We start from the raw sequence: 15,515 nt of genomic DNA on the forward strand, positions 1-15,515 counted from the left end.
ATATATTATCAGTCCAGGAAAAGATGCATTTATTTAAAGAAAACAACCATGAACCTATAGTGTTGCTATCTCACTAACATACTCTGCCATGGGCTGCACTGACCCCACTCTGTGTGGATTTATTAAATGACCTTCTACTGCTCAACAGGAGATGCAGGCAGCCTGTCTTAGAAACTCTATGTTTCTCATATTTCACTTTTTAATTCTCAATCTATAGCACTTAATCTGTTCTTATTCTAACTATAATGTGACGACCACTACTGAACAGCTCTGTTCTATAAATTCTGAAAGCATGACTGTGGCATTGGCCGAGACACATCTCTGCACTAAAACACTTCCTTTCAAACTGACTCTACCTTTGATGTCGTCAAAATTATGACAAGTCACAGGAAAAACGGAATATCCCCCACACCCTCATGACTAGAATTTCCTGGTCAGTGATTACAAGGGATATCTACCCAAAGAATTCCATTAATGGAGCATTATCACTTCCGCTTGTCTCCGAGTGTTAAGTATTTGCTCCTGGTGCACTTCCTCAAAAGGGTGGGCTTATAGCCACACCCATTCGCACGATTGGAGGAATGGGGGAGAGGCAGTCCCTGTGACTCTGCTCCTTTGCAAAAGTACCCTTAGAAATCCCCAATATTGCAGACAGATTCGCAGAGAAAGAGAGGTACAAAAACATGTCTGCAATGTTGGGTACTTAGGGTACTTCTGCAGAAGCGGGAGTCACGGGACAGCCTCTCCCTTATTCTTCCAACCAAGGGAGCGGGTGTACCCGGAAGCGCCGCCCTTTCGCAGAAGTGCACAGAGAGTGAAGACTGAACACATGCGGAAAAGAGGAAGACAGACAACAGAAGACAAAAGATGGAAGAAAGAAGACAGAACAAGAAGATACAAGAAAAGAAGTGGAGCCACGTGAGACAGGGGCATAGAAGTGGTCTGACGATAAGATAGGGGGACATTAAAAATATCCAAACCCCATTTATAGGGGACAATCATTGGCACAAATGTTTTCTCCTTGACATCAATGGGAGTACTTTCTGTGCACACATGGATCTGAACAGCTGCTCTGGAGCTGACAGGGGGTAAATACACCAGGGAGATGTGTTCAGCTGACGAAAATCGCTGTGGGCAGAGGAAAGGGGCAAATGCAGGAGATTCTGCATAACCCCCCATCCATTTGCAAGGGAGAAACCATGAAATATTTAAGGGAGCACACAGCATACATATGCACATGGTGACTGAAGTGCTCTTAAGTCACTTAAGGATAAATTAAAAAGTGATTCCAAAACGGCACGAAGAATATGTACCAGTTGCTTAGTTTCTGTCCTCACTATCTATGTATCTTCAACCACTTTTGGACCAATAGCAGTTTTTACCATACTGAATATAAATCACCACGTAAAATCACCTCCTATAGGGGAAAGACTCTCTTTTGGACCCAAATCCCAAACATATTGTCTACCAGCTGGCATTAGTTAATAGGTATGAGCGTATCACTGTGTTCTCACAATTACGTGTTATTAAATAAAACAACTGAATAAATGTACTTGTGTGTATAAATTATGTGAATGAATGAGTGACTGTAAAAGTGTTTGTGTATATTATAGATGTATAAATGATTTGTGGAAAGGCAAATATAGCAGGGTGTATATGGGACAAAGATGGCAGGGTGTTTATGGGACAAAGATGGCACATGCTGGGCTGTTTGGGGACAAACCTGACTCATGCCGGGCTGTTTGGGGACAAAGATGGCAAGTCCTATGTGTGTTATCTGGGTGCTGGTCAGGTTCTATGTGGGCAATGTGGACGCCAGGGCTGAATTTGGGTGTGCAACCTGTGATCTATGCCCGTATTTAGGGGGTTTTATCTATACCTTTAATGCTGAGTTTTTATGTGAATTCCAATTGATCTATACCTGCAAAGCTAGCTTTGTGTGTTAATCTGTTGATCATATCTGCTATGCCATGTGACCATACATTATTTATGTATACCTGCAAATACAGGGTTTGTATGACTTATTCAGTTGATCAATACCTGCAATGGTGTTTCAATGTGTTTATTTGATCTATACCTACGCTGAGTTTACATGTGATTTCCAGTTGATCTATACCTGCATTGCTGGGTTTGTGTGTTCTGCTGACCTATACCTGCAATGCTATGTATCCATATATTATAATTGTATACCTGCAAATACAGGATTTGTATGTCTGATTCTATGCCTTCAGTGCTGAGTTCACATGTGAATTTCAATTGATCTATACATGCAAAGTTGGGTTTGTGTGTTAATGTGTTGATCTATAGCTGCTATGCTATGTTTCCATACATTATTTATGTATACCTGCAAATATATATAAGGTTTGTATGTCTTATTCAGTTGATCTATACATGCAAGTGCTGTTTTATGTGTTGTTTATTTGATCTATACCTATTTTTGGGTGCGGGTGCGTAGGGAGTGATTTTATATATATATATATATATATATATATATATATTTATATATGTATATATATATATATATATATATATATATATATATATTGGCAGCAGGATCTAATATATATAGTATATATAGTATATATATAGGCAGCAGGGGCTAATAATATATTTCAACAGCAGGGGCTAATAGTAATATATATCGGCGGCAGAGTCTAATATTAATATATATTGTCAGCAGGGTCTTATATTAATATATATTGATAGCAGGGGCTAATATTAAATAAACTGCCAGTTCAGCTGTTATGTTTTTAATCATAGTCTTTACTTCAAAGCGATAAGTACATATTATGTAGTTAAAAATGCATGTCTAACGCATATATATATATATATATATATATATATATATATATATATATATATATACAGACTTGTGTGTGTGATCTCATGCGTTTCATAGTGTGTCCCTGAATGTGGTCACCCTATATAAAACACTAGGTGATAAAGGCATATAAATGTTCTCCTCAGAGACCTGACACTTAGCCACGCCCATGGCCACACCCCCTAAATGAAAAATGCCCCTAGGGAACATAGGTGATGCCAAAAATAATAGTTACTTACCCAAGCCCAGAATGGGGATATGCTGACCACTGGACAGGGCCACAGTGGGACATTTCAGTCTGTCCATGTCCTCTTCTTAGGGTTACTGTGTTTAAAAAGGTTTACTGTTATTGCAGAACTATTTTTATTTTATAAAATGCATTTAATAAAAGCAACAGCAAGTAAACGTAGTAATCGTATTACCTGGAGCCGCATTAGCTTTTCTGGGGCCTCACCCAGAGAACTGGAATGCAGATTTCTTGGAGAGATCAAAGATCTGTGAGTTAACACTGTGCCCAGACTAAAGATGGCCGCCGCGTGCGAGAGCGTTCGCTCTAATGCGCGCCTGTTCGGGACGCTATTCACCAGACGGTAGGGTTGCCAATAGTCAAAATGGACGCTATGCATTTCAGAAGTCAAAGGTTATTGTTTGCGGCAGCCGTATTCCAAGTTCCTTCCGAAGCTGTCAGCGTGGGGCAGACTAATGGGGGATTCGCGTTCATATTAAGGAATGGCAGCTGAATGAGGAATATCCCGACCACTCAGCGTGATAATTATTTCCACGGCGCCTTTAGTATGCACATTAGACAAGGTTTCAGTGGTACTGATGCAGGATAAGAGAATATGACATCATAGTTTAACAGCAGCCTTCATTTCTTTATCACTTAAAGCAGTTGTTAGACATTTTATAGCATTGAATTCGCAGCAGTGGAGAGTAGATATAACTGAGAGGCATGTTTGATGTAGTTAGCGGGGAGCACATGTAGGATTATAAACGCGTTTATATCAAATCTTTATTTGTAATATTGAGAATATACTGTTCCGCTGCCAAGGAACATAGTCCGTCCGCCAGCCGCGTCCTGTAAAGAATATCGCAGCGTAGTGAAGGCGTAGGGCTTGCTGACGGCGTTGCTGACGGCTCGTGTTTGGGGAAGATGTTGTACTTAATAGGTTTAGGTCTCGGAGACGCAAAGGATGTGACGGTCAGAGGCTTGGAGGTTATCAAGAGCTGCTCCCGCGTGTACCTGGAAGCGTACACCTCCATACTGTCTGTGGGAAAGGAAGCCCTGGTATGGCACCGCTACAGTTCTTACCGCTGTACTTTGCGATGTGATGGCGCCCGTTGCTCCCGCATCCCAATAATTCCAAAGAAAAATCAATTTCTAGTATCTATGCCTTAAATGCTGGGCGCTGATGTAAATATGAAGAAATGACGTTATATATGGAGGACTGAGATACTTGTACGTCGAAGCCTGAAATATAAATTCTTAACGATCCTCTTAACTGTGTGCGTGACAGCGCTTGTAATAGCCTTGAGTTCTCGGGAGTCCGCTGTATCGTAGCGCCTAGCCTTTGGTATTATTTACAGAGTATTGCCGTGTTGATGAATAACCGCCTTTTACTGACCGTTTATATCATGACGTATTATAAATTCTGGAAACTGACTTTCTACCTTCGCTGCGCAGGAAGAGTTTTATGGCCGCGAGCTGATCCTCGCTGATCGTGAGACGGTCGAGCAAGAAGCAGATGAGATCCTCCAGGATGCTAAAGTGAACGATGTAGCGTTTCTGGTAGTTGGCGATCCTTTTGGGTAAGTTAAAGGCACAATACTCAGAAGCATCTTACGTCAGGGGACTGATTTCTCTAGTGTTTGTACAAGAGATTCAAAGCATGTATTATACCATCGTAATAAAAATATACAGCGTGCTTATTATTCTCCCTCCCTTTATCTTACTATAGAATTTGACATCATTCCTTAAACGTCCCTGACACTCTTTGTATTCGTCCAAAACTAAAACATTAACCTGTCACAGAAGAGGCTACCCTGCAGCAGCTGCCCTTCTCTCCCTCCAATTATTCTTGCCACTGATTGGCTGCTTGAAGCAGCCAATCAGTGGCACAAAAGTGGTCTCATTGAACTATAGCAGCACTTTCCACACATGAAAACTGGGGTCGAAACAGACCCCGTCTTCCACCATTACCTGAACCAGCTCTTGAGCTGAGTATATCACATGGAGGGAGATGTGTTTCGGCCAAACACATCTCCGCTAAGGGGCGATTAGCTGGGTGTTGTGGACGAGGGACACAGGCGTATGGAGTGATTCTGCAGAAAAGCCCCATTTATTTGCAAAACTGTTCAGGTGACATGCAGCTATTCTTATCTATGTGCCTAATTTTACTAATGAAGCCTTTTTTTATTTTGGAAAGAGCGATATAGCTATATCTCTTCATTAGTGCCTAATCAATACCCAATTTGTTATACACAAATATATGAGAAATCTGTAGTGTATACATCGTGCTGAAGGAAAAGAAATGCCAATAATTGGATGCTAGGGGTCCAAATCCAAACAAAAAGACCAATTCTGAACAGGGTATGTGCATGTTTTCCTATAGCATCCATCCTGCTTTTAAAAAATCATGAAATTTTATATGTTGGCACACTTACAATATATATATATATATATATATATATCTATCTAGTCCCGAAGCTTATATACAGTGTATGTATAATCTTACTGTTTTGTTTAACAATTTGCCCCAAATCAAGCAATAAGTAACCGCATGTAACTATAACACACATTTCATTATTTATAATGTAATTCAGGAATTGTTAATTTTAGGACCACGCTACATGTGTTTCTGGGGTAGCGTCAGAAACCGCTTTGGTTAGTCTGATCCCCGTCCGTTGGGATGTCTACTGCAATCTTAACACCTCATTACCCGTCAGTCTGTAAAGAGCCTCATTTATTTTTCCGCTTCCCCGGGGGTTTCCTTTATCCCCCCATAGCTGGGAATGCCCTTTTCCCACTGCTTCTTCATTTGAGGTCTGGCCCACATCTGTGTGACCTCGCTTCATACATTGCAAGCAGTCTGCATCTATTAAGGTGACCTTTCTGCAAATCCTGGCAGCAGATGAGCGTTAGGACATTTAAATGAGACCTGCATAAAACTATAGCACTGATTAATATATGCAAATATATGGATGGATAACCTCATCTGTAAAATATGAGCCACTGCGTACAGGACTAACAAACGAGGAAGGCTCCAAACCGTATCATATATTCCCTGTTAATACAAACCAAGAGCGTTGGACATCAGGAACGGGTTGATGATAAATGCAGTCCAATAACAACTGTACCAATCAATATGATCAATGCACAGTGCATTCTAATCTGAATCATAAAACGGCATGTAGGGATCTCCCGTGCAGTGTGGTTTGCCGCTTGGCTGCTTATTTTTGGTATATTTTCAGTCTCTTGAATGATTGTATTCCCCATTGCACACAAATGCATCGATTTATGCAATTAGTTTGGTCGATCAATCCACAAGGGGCTCTTTGAACCGAGGGCCCAGCTGTATACTATGGAGTTTAATCACAAATCTGTCTCGTATAGAGCAAGTCTCCTAACCCAGCACAAAGATCTTGTAAGAGATTTCTCTTTATTACAGTGCGGATCATCAATCTCACTTAGAGACCTTTGATGGGAGTTATAGTATCCCTTTGTGTGCCCTCATCGTATATTTTTCTGTTATATCTAAGTTATTTCTCATCTCTGCCATATCATACAGACAATGTATATAATAGGCAAAGGACCCATAGCATTTACAGGATGCATAGATGAAAAAGTATAAGCGTGTCCATAATAGCTGTCTGTTTCCTATGCAGGGCAACTACACACAGTGACCTGGTACTGAGAGCCACCAAGGCAGGGATACAGTACCGCGTTATTCACAATGCTTCCATCCTAAGTGCGGTTGGGTGCTGTGGTTTGCAGGTAAGCGACCATGTGGAGGAACCTTGGTTTCAATTGTAGACCAACAGGATGTGAATGGAGAACACGGACCTACCAACACAAAACATTTCTAAATAATATATATAATCATCTGTTATATTTTTATTTCCATTATGTCAGGGGTGGACAAATTCAAGTATTCAGGTAGCAATGGCTCCTAAAACTCCACTGCCATCATCAAGTCTTTGTACTGATTTTTTGATCTGTATGGATGCCCCCCCCCCGCCCCGCCAAAACAAAGCATACATTTTCCAGCCTTGCTGCTGCAGTGAGTCTATATAATTGTATGAAACTCCTCATTTGATTCTAATAATATAATTGACGTATGATGAGATTGAGACAGGAATGGGGACGGCAGATGTGCTCATTGTTTCCGTGAATGGATGTTTTTATTATGGTGTTATGGATCACACAGTTCACTACGTAGCTAAATAAATTGGATGCAGTATTGTGGTCTCGCCCAACATACATTTTCTTAACTGGTGGATGAAAGAAATATTGTTTAATGATTTCCAACTTTTTTATCAACTTTTTTTTTATGTTAACTGTATTAAAGCTGTGAGCTGTGAAATATTGACTACTGAAATATTCACAAACCTAAAACTCTAATTCTCTGTTATATTGGGCAGGAATTCAGAAGACTCTTGGAGCCATTTTGACTTTGGACCAGAATTGCTCCCTATATGTTGCTATATGTCGCTATATGTCTAGTCAGTGCAGGGTCCAGGTAGAATGCATTGACCCATAATGTGTACGTGAATACATATGATAACTGCGTGACGTTCTTTTAATGCGTTTGCCTGTATTTTCTGCCTTGCCGAAGCATCTCCATGCATATGATATACTAACTTTCCTGTGTGCGTTCTCAAAAGTTGCTCCCATTGATTTAATATCTTAACCCCCTAAGGACCAAGGCTTTTTTTACACTGGAGCAATTGTCATGTTCTTACTATGTCTCTGTTCAACTGTAATGTTCCTCTTTCTCAGTTAGTGAACCCAGACAGCTTATATTTTTTCAGCATAAGTAGGGCTTTAATTTGACACAATATTCATAAATGTAAGATACTATTGTACATCTACATAACTTGTACACAGCCAATAGGGAAAATGCTCAGAATATAATCATAACTTGCCCTGATTTGGGAACCACCCTATATAGTGCAAATATTATTTTTCCTCCAAAAATGTAGCATTGTGGGACTCGATAGTGATCACACATCAAAACAATTCCATAAAACCCAGTACAGTGCACAATGCACAGAGATCTACTTTGGGGTCTTCGATGACCCTAGGGATCACTATTGGGGTTCCCTGCACAACGATCAGGGGTTGCTTTGTACAACATAGTAACATAGTTCATAAGGTTGAAAAAAGACCAAAGTCCATCAAGTTCAACCTATATACATATTGTGTCCCTACAACAATGGGTTTCCCAGTAGTCAGTGGAATCCTACAGGGAGCTCGGTGACAGCTACGTGGAGGCACTTTTGAAATATTTCGTCATTACAATCAATCCGACAACTTGGGGTCACAAATTGTGGCCCCAGATGTCAAGATGGGAGGACAGTCGTTTGACAGCCTGATCTTCCGTTCACCAGCAGGGATTTAGCCCTGTAGATGCAAAAAGTCTATGACGTAGCAGATACCACCTTGGTCCGTAACCATTTTTTTTGTGGTCGTTAAGGGGTTAATATGTATTGTTCCTTAGTGGGTCTGTCAGGGACAATAAGCTGTCCTATTATGTCACTTTCTAAGCGTGTTATGTAGTCAGTTTTCCCATTCTTCTGTCTGGATCTAGTTCGTTATGGCTCTTACTACTAAGTCCTTCATCAATTTAACTCCTAATCATCTCTCACCATGTGGGATTAGCAGTGATCCTGAAAAATAATTTGTGTTCAGTGTTATTTTAAATTCAGTATTTTTACATTTTAAGTAAGAAATGTGGGTTGCTGGATGGAGAACGTGAGCATTATCAGCAGAACGTTGCGATTTGGAGAATTTCAGCACATTTTCTCAGCGAAGTCAATGAAGGGAGACAATTCATCACGCAGTTAGTGTAGGAATGTTCAATGTGTATGGAGGAGCTGGGAGGTGGCATCGTTTGGGGGAAATCTCTGAGAAGGAGGATGGATGAGAACAGTCTGGCTATCATCCCAGAGCTGGGGGTAGAAAAGCAGGGGAATATTTTAACCCTGGTTCTCACAAAACAAGAGAAGTCCTACACTAGTTTGCTTCTAGTTTTAAAAAGGTGTTTCCTGTTTATAGACGGCAATCTGGCAATTTACACATCGAGACCTTGACCGGGTAAAATACTAAACCGAAACCAATAAGAAAGTTCTTCCCAGAAACTGTTGGAAGTGAACTTGTTGATTAACTGCAAAGCATAGTAATAATAAAAGGGCAATGTATTTGGTAGACCTTGTGAGATGGACATGTTTTATACATTAGGTTTAGCAGTTGTCCACTAGGTACACTTATACGCTTCAGGTGGCCAATTTTAGTACATACTTTCTTTCAGCGATTGGGGGAAACCAGGTCATCCTAACCCAAAATCATTTACAAACTTGTACTGTGCTAGTGGGATGTTTGGGATCATATGACGAGCTTAATGCTTCTAAAGGAGCCAACTCCCTCTGTCTTTTTCCTCTTCTGATGTCCTACTTTTCTATGAGCTCAGAGTGATTGTGGGCAGCACAATGTTCTACACTCCAGAAAGTCAGAATAATCTGTCCAGCAACGGCAAAAATTTGGTAATATTATAGAAAATTTTTCTTTGAAAGCCTTGCTCCGTTGTGAACCGATAGGGTGCCCGCCGGAGATACCGTTCTGTGGGCAATATTATAGGGGTTTAGCATCCCTCCCCATCACAGGTGCTCCATAAATGGTGTCCAGAGAAACCTATCAATGATTAACGTCACAGCACCTTCTGCCCAGGATACAGTACTGTGTATGTAGATGTTTGCAAAGGTGGTCATGATGTCAATCACAAAAAGGTTATCTGCGTGTCTGCTTCCATGATTCTGGTTTGTATTTTGGGTATATGCTATGTAAAAGCAGTAGTGATCATTGTGTTCTTCTGTGGGATATACTAAGCAGCACTTTCTAGAGAGCAGTAGAATTCACTCCTAGAGACATAGAATTTGGCGGCAGATAAGAACCTTTCGGCCCATCTGGATGGCCCTTTATTTCTGCGGTAAAAAAACTCAAATCATGTTCTGTCCTGTGTCTTGTCTGATATTCAGGATGATCATATATATATATATATATTTATTTCACGCGTGTTTGAATGGATGCTGCTCGGCGTCAGGAAACACACCTCCCTGAACATGAAGGACACCTTTCCATTCACTCTCTATGGTCTGAGGTGCAATGCACTGATGTACAAGAATAACTGAGAAGTGAAATTGAATATTCTCTTATTATTATTTGAGGAAGTGAAAAACAGCTCATCCTTTATGAAAGAAATGATTGAAAGCTTGATCTCCTGCCACCCATGCATTACATGATTCCATATACACCATCATCCATAACGTTATTTCTTATTATTAGCAGCTGATTCCCACAATTTAATCTCTCCTATTAATTCATCTTACTTTGCTATTTTTTGTTTTAAAAAATGCACGGGAATATCAACTTTTGTTTCATTTATGAGGGTAAATTGCTTTTTGACCATATTATCTGTTTCATTGTAAAACTGCTCTCCTCCCCCTCCATTGTGGGGATGTCAGATCAGAGGTGCTGGGCTCCCATGGTTGCACTTTTCAGGATTTTTGTAACACAAAGGCAAGCACTGGTAGATTGTTGCAATAACAACTTAAAGCAAAAAGCATTGATATTTTAACTACGGGGGGTTTTTTTATTGCTAAACTTTTGTTCAGGTTTGTGTTTTATTTGTAGTTATTTAACATCGTTATAACATGGCCATGTTTGGATAGATCATGTTCTTCCATCAACGGATGGATGGCCTGAAGGTCAATGGGGCTTCTGTATGTCATCCTATTATGTTATATACTAATTGTTATGTCCTGTCTACCCTTTGTACAACGCTGCAGAATCTGATGGCGCTATATAAGACAAATGATAATAATGCAAGTTTACCTGGAAACAGCTAGGAGTAGTACACGGTGTGCACTTCACCTTACAGATAGCAGAACAGATTAGGTGAGCTCCTAGCAGAGATGTCCTCTTATGAGCAGCGATTGGGTCATCTTCTTGCCGCTGTTTTTTCCCGATCCTTTTACCTGTGGAGGTGGCTGCTGTGGTCAAAGGTTATCGCTCCAGCATTGTGTTTCCACGGTGCTTGCTTTGTGTGCGGGATCTCTGTGTCGTTGTAAATGTGCTAAAGCAGGGATACCTCAAAATGTATGCCCTAAGACTGTTTTTCCTTTGTTTTTTAGCTGTATAATTTTGGCGAAACAGTCTCTGTTGTCTTCTGGACAGACACATGGAAGCCAGAGAGTTTCTATGACAAGATCAAGAGGAATAGACTGAGCGGGATGCACACGCTGTGCTTACTAGGTGAGAATTTTGAAGGCTTCCTTGTCCTGTGTACCACCGGCATGGCCTCCCCTGCTACTCCTTACTTAATTAAGACTTTTGTGGCTAGGCCCCACTTACACAGCTGATGGAGAGCTTTGAGTAGCCTAGAAGTTCTCAACTATGATGGTATCCATGGCTGTCCACAGATTTATTTGGTTCTGGGGAGTGCAAAATAAAAGCTCTAAGGCTGGGGTCCTCAAACTACGGCCCGTGGGCCACATGCGGCCCGCGGAGCGCATTTACCCGGCCCGCCGGGTGGTTTTGCCTCAGGACATCCATGTGTTCCGAAAGATGCTCAAGGATGCCTCTGTGAAGTCCCTGCGGCACGCGTTTACTTTAAAAACGCGGGGACCGCCGGGAGCAGGCGCACGCAGCGACGTCACTGACGTCCCATGCGTGCACCCATGGCAACCAGAGAAGAATCAAAGAAGGTAAGTGTTTACCAGCGGCGCGTCCCTTCGGTGTTCTGACCACCGATCCTCCGGTCCTGCTATGGCCGGAGCGGTGGTCGGAACACTGAAATGGGGCAGTACACAGGCATACAGCCTCCAGCCATACTGTATGGCTGGAGGCTGTATGCCTGTGGGGGAACATACTGCCAGCCCCTATAGTCCGGCCCTCCAACGGTCTGAGGGACCGTGAACTGGCCCCCTGTTTAAAAAGCTTGAGGACCCCTGCTCTAAGGAGTTGGGCATGAGACGGAAGAGATAGGGTAATGTATGCTCTTCATGTGATGTCTACGCGCACCCTGTGGATCCTTCTTTTATATTCAACGGAACCGCAAGGTTATACCGGTGCGGTCATGTGCCAGCAGAACTGGTTTTCAAATGAAATCAAAGGCAGGAATGGTTGAAGTTGATGTATCCCTGTCATGCAGATTGTCCGGAACCATCCCTGCTCAGTAGGATAGACAACTGAATTATTCAAAATTCCTTTTTTATCGATGTTCGAAATTTTAAGTCCGAAAACTTCCAGGGTTTGGGGGCAAATTGCCCCCCCCCAGCACTGTAGATGCTCATGTTGATAAGACACCCATGATGAGAACATACACCATGTTCAGTGAAATGTTCAAAATAACTCATATTCTTTGAAATTAACCATGAATGGTCCTTTCTTCTCTGCTTTAGATATAAAGGTGAAGGAGCAATCCATAGAGAACCTCATGAAGTAAGTGAAATTATGAAGCCTTACCGGGGTCAGGGCTGCTATTGATCACAAATTTTCCCCCAACAGCATAATATTTCCATTAGTACGAGGAACACACTTGAGTGGCTGGTTTCGATCCTGAACACTGCTGTGTAGACTGCTTGTATGCACACATGCAGCATAAATGTTGGCAGATAAGAACCGGTTACCCATCTAGTCTGCCCGTTTTCCTTTATATAAATATGCAAACCTTAATTAGTCATTGGTGTAATCTGAGATTCAGGATAACACCTTTCCGATCTATATTAAATGCCCTTGTATTAACCTCTACCACTTTTGCTGGGAGGCTGTACCGCTCATCTACTACCCTCTCAGTAAAGTAAAAACTCTTAGTAGACCTTGTGATACTCCCGGCCAGCCGCCACTTAAGAAAACAAGCACTTATCATCAGCGAAGCTGCCGTTGTTTTCCTGAAAGAAGGGCATTGGTGAGGCACAGTGTGCTAGATCTGTAAAGAAAAGCAAGCGCTGGAATATAAAAGCTCTGATAATTGTGAGCTTTCAGAAGGCAATTTGAGGCATGACGACTGAATTGTACCACATCAACAAAATATCTGCATTTTTAGTGATTTGCGGCCACAGACTTGATGGGGCACAGCCACTCGGCACTGATTACAAGTCATCCTTCTTGCTGTTTGACTTAATTATAGTTTACATTTACAACTGTACAAGTACACCATAATTCTGTAGAGAACTGCGTGGATTTATGTATCGGATTGGTTCATGTGTTTATAGATGTTTTCTGCTATGCTTTCAGGGGTAGAAAGGTTTTTGAGCCTCCTCGGTATATGACTGTGAATCAGGCAGCAGAACAGCTTTTAGAGATTGTTCAGAACAGGAGGAATCTGGGAGAAGAACTTGGTATGTATGGGGATCTTGGCATCACTGTAGATCTTTGATCACGCCTTGCCTATGAGTTCCTGTAGCTGTGTTTTATTCTTCGTTCAGTTGTAGCTAACTTCTTATGTAGCTACCTGGAGATCTTTTGAAGGATATGAACATCCCACTGACCCACAAACATTCATGCTTAGTACATGATCTCCCATGTCCATCAATAAAGACTGCTATTCCTTAAGTACACAAAAGAACACTCCATTCTTTAAATATGTAGAACTTGGAGGAAGAACAGTATTACATTTGGGTGTAGATGGAAATTGACAGTGGCAAACAGTCCAGAAATGATGCTACTTTCATGGAAAAAGCAGCAGTCCTTTAAGATATTCTGAAAAGGTACGTATGTTAAAGAGGCACAAATCCTTCTAGGCTGTTTCGATGAGTTTGCCAAGTTGTTGATGGGTGAAATTGTAACAGTACGTCCTGTGGTTGTGTGTTTTAAATATTGACAGACACCCCAACATAGAGGGCACTTGACAGACACAGCATACAACCTTCTCCCCCCCCAGACCCAATATCACCAGTATTTGTGCTACTAACTTGTACTGATAGGAAGTAGAGATGGCAGTTTATATAAAGCTTTCCACTGCCGGGTTTCCTTTATCTCAGCGTCTAGTCAGCAGATATGAGAATCAAGGGTTTTCCTGTCTGTAACGTGTTTTGATAAGACCTGGCATACAAAACGCGGTTTGCTCTCGCTTGGCCTGTAAATAATGATGAAGCTACGAGAAGATTTGTACCGGATTTACTGGACAGCGATATGCTAGATACTCTTTGGCGCTTATACATATTTGGATGAGATGGTGGAAATTGTATTGCATTGGACAACTAGCTGCTTTTTGTTTCTCCAGGGAAACAAGCCACATAAGCTTACACTCTTTACTTATTATCCAGGAGACATCTGTCAACTGCAGGGAAATAACAGTAATACCCGAGACTGATTCATAGTATATGCCCATGTGACCCCCATTCACTAAAGGGAGAGTTGTTTTGAACACCCTCACTATACATCATGGAGGGCCAACACTGGCAAGTTTCCCCTGTAAGCCGGGCTGAGCTGGCCCTGTATAATGCATAATTGGGTGAGGAGACTTTGAAGACACCGATTCAACTATATATTATGCAGAGTCAGCCAAGTTCCTCCAGCAGCAGACGCTCACTGGGGTTGGACCTTCATAATAAAACCCAGTGTCATTTCTATCGCATATTAACTGGGATTTGATCATTTTATTCATACCAAACCAAGTGTCATTGTTTTTTTTGTATATTATTATTGATTTAAATAGATCATATATTTTTGTCCTTTTGCCACCAGCTATTACCGAAAACACAATCTGCGCAGGTCTGGCGCGAGTGGGGGCTTCCGATCAGAAGATCGTGTCCGGCACGCTGCAGCAGCTGCAGACGGTTGATTTCGGGGGTCCGCTGCACTCCCTTGTAATCAGTGGGTGCATGCACCCTCTAGAAGTGGAAATGCTTAGACTGTTTGCTGTGGACCCGTCCTGCTTCGATCAGATAAACATAGAGGACAGCTCAACGTATCTTTCACTCTAAAGCAACACTCTCTACGTCATTGTATAACAGCAGCATATGCACTGTCTATAGAACGGCAAACAGTGCTTAGTAATTGTGCTATTGTGTTAGTATATCTCTGTCCCCGATGGACCAGAAAACTAATTTTCACTGTTTGGCCAAGTGCCGCATGATCAGGAAACTTGAATAGGGGGTGTTGCATGAACTTGTTTCAAATTCCATGTTCCCGTCTCCACTGTGAGCTGCTGATCCATCCGCATACGCACTAAAGTTGGACCTGTAAGAAAATGTGTTTCCATATAGACGAGTCACGTTTGTTCCACTCACCGCTGCCCTCTCCTGTTACGTGTTTGGGAACCACCAGGGAAATCTCGTTTTCAGTTTAAAAAATAAACGTAATAGTAGTAGATTCTGTTCAGTTTGTGAGTTGTTTTTTTCTGCCAAAAGTCTTGAGACCAATGTGTTTTGGAAGTTTTTTTGTTATGATGTAGCATGTTCCTACCACGACGTG

At 41.6% G+C, this 15,515-nt stretch overlaps 1 protein-coding gene across 1 annotated transcript; it reads left to right on the forward strand.

Moving 5' to 3' along the window:
- The first annotated feature begins 3,974 nt into the window (after positions 1-3,974).
- Positions 3,975-15,025, forward strand: LOC149283299 (diphthine methyl ester synthase-like). Its single transcript, XM_089497691.1, has 7 exons — positions 3,975-4,109; positions 4,506-4,630; positions 6,707-6,815; positions 11,231-11,351; positions 12,500-12,539; positions 13,335-13,438; positions 14,787-15,025. The coding sequence occupies exons 1-7, from the start codon at positions 3,975-3,977 to the stop codon at positions 15,023-15,025; spliced, it is 873 nt and encodes a 290-aa protein (XP_089353817.1).
- The last annotated feature ends 490 nt before the right edge of the window (positions 15,026-15,515 follow it).

Source organism: Sceloporus occidentalis, unplaced genomic scaffold (genome assembly GCF_023333645.1).
Source record: "Sceloporus occidentalis isolate IW3139 unplaced genomic scaffold, rSceOcc1.0.p SCAF_106, whole genome shotgun sequence".
Taxonomy (NCBI): Eukaryota; Metazoa; Chordata; class Lepidosauria; order Squamata; family Phrynosomatidae; genus Sceloporus; species Sceloporus occidentalis.

Coding starts and splice junctions, on each gene's coding strand:
- LOC149283299 (XM_089497691.1), top strand. CDS start 3,975: ATGTTGTACTTAATAGGTTTAGGTCTCGGAGACGCAAAGGATGTGACG. Junction 6,816..11,230: donor TTGGGTGCTGTGGTTTGCAG/GTAAGCGACCAT, acceptor TTTGTTTTTTAG/CTGTATAATTTTGGCGAAAC. Junction 13,439..14,786: donor GAATCTGGGAGAAGAACTTG/GTATGTATGGGG, acceptor TTTTGCCACCAG/CTATTACCGAAAACACAATC.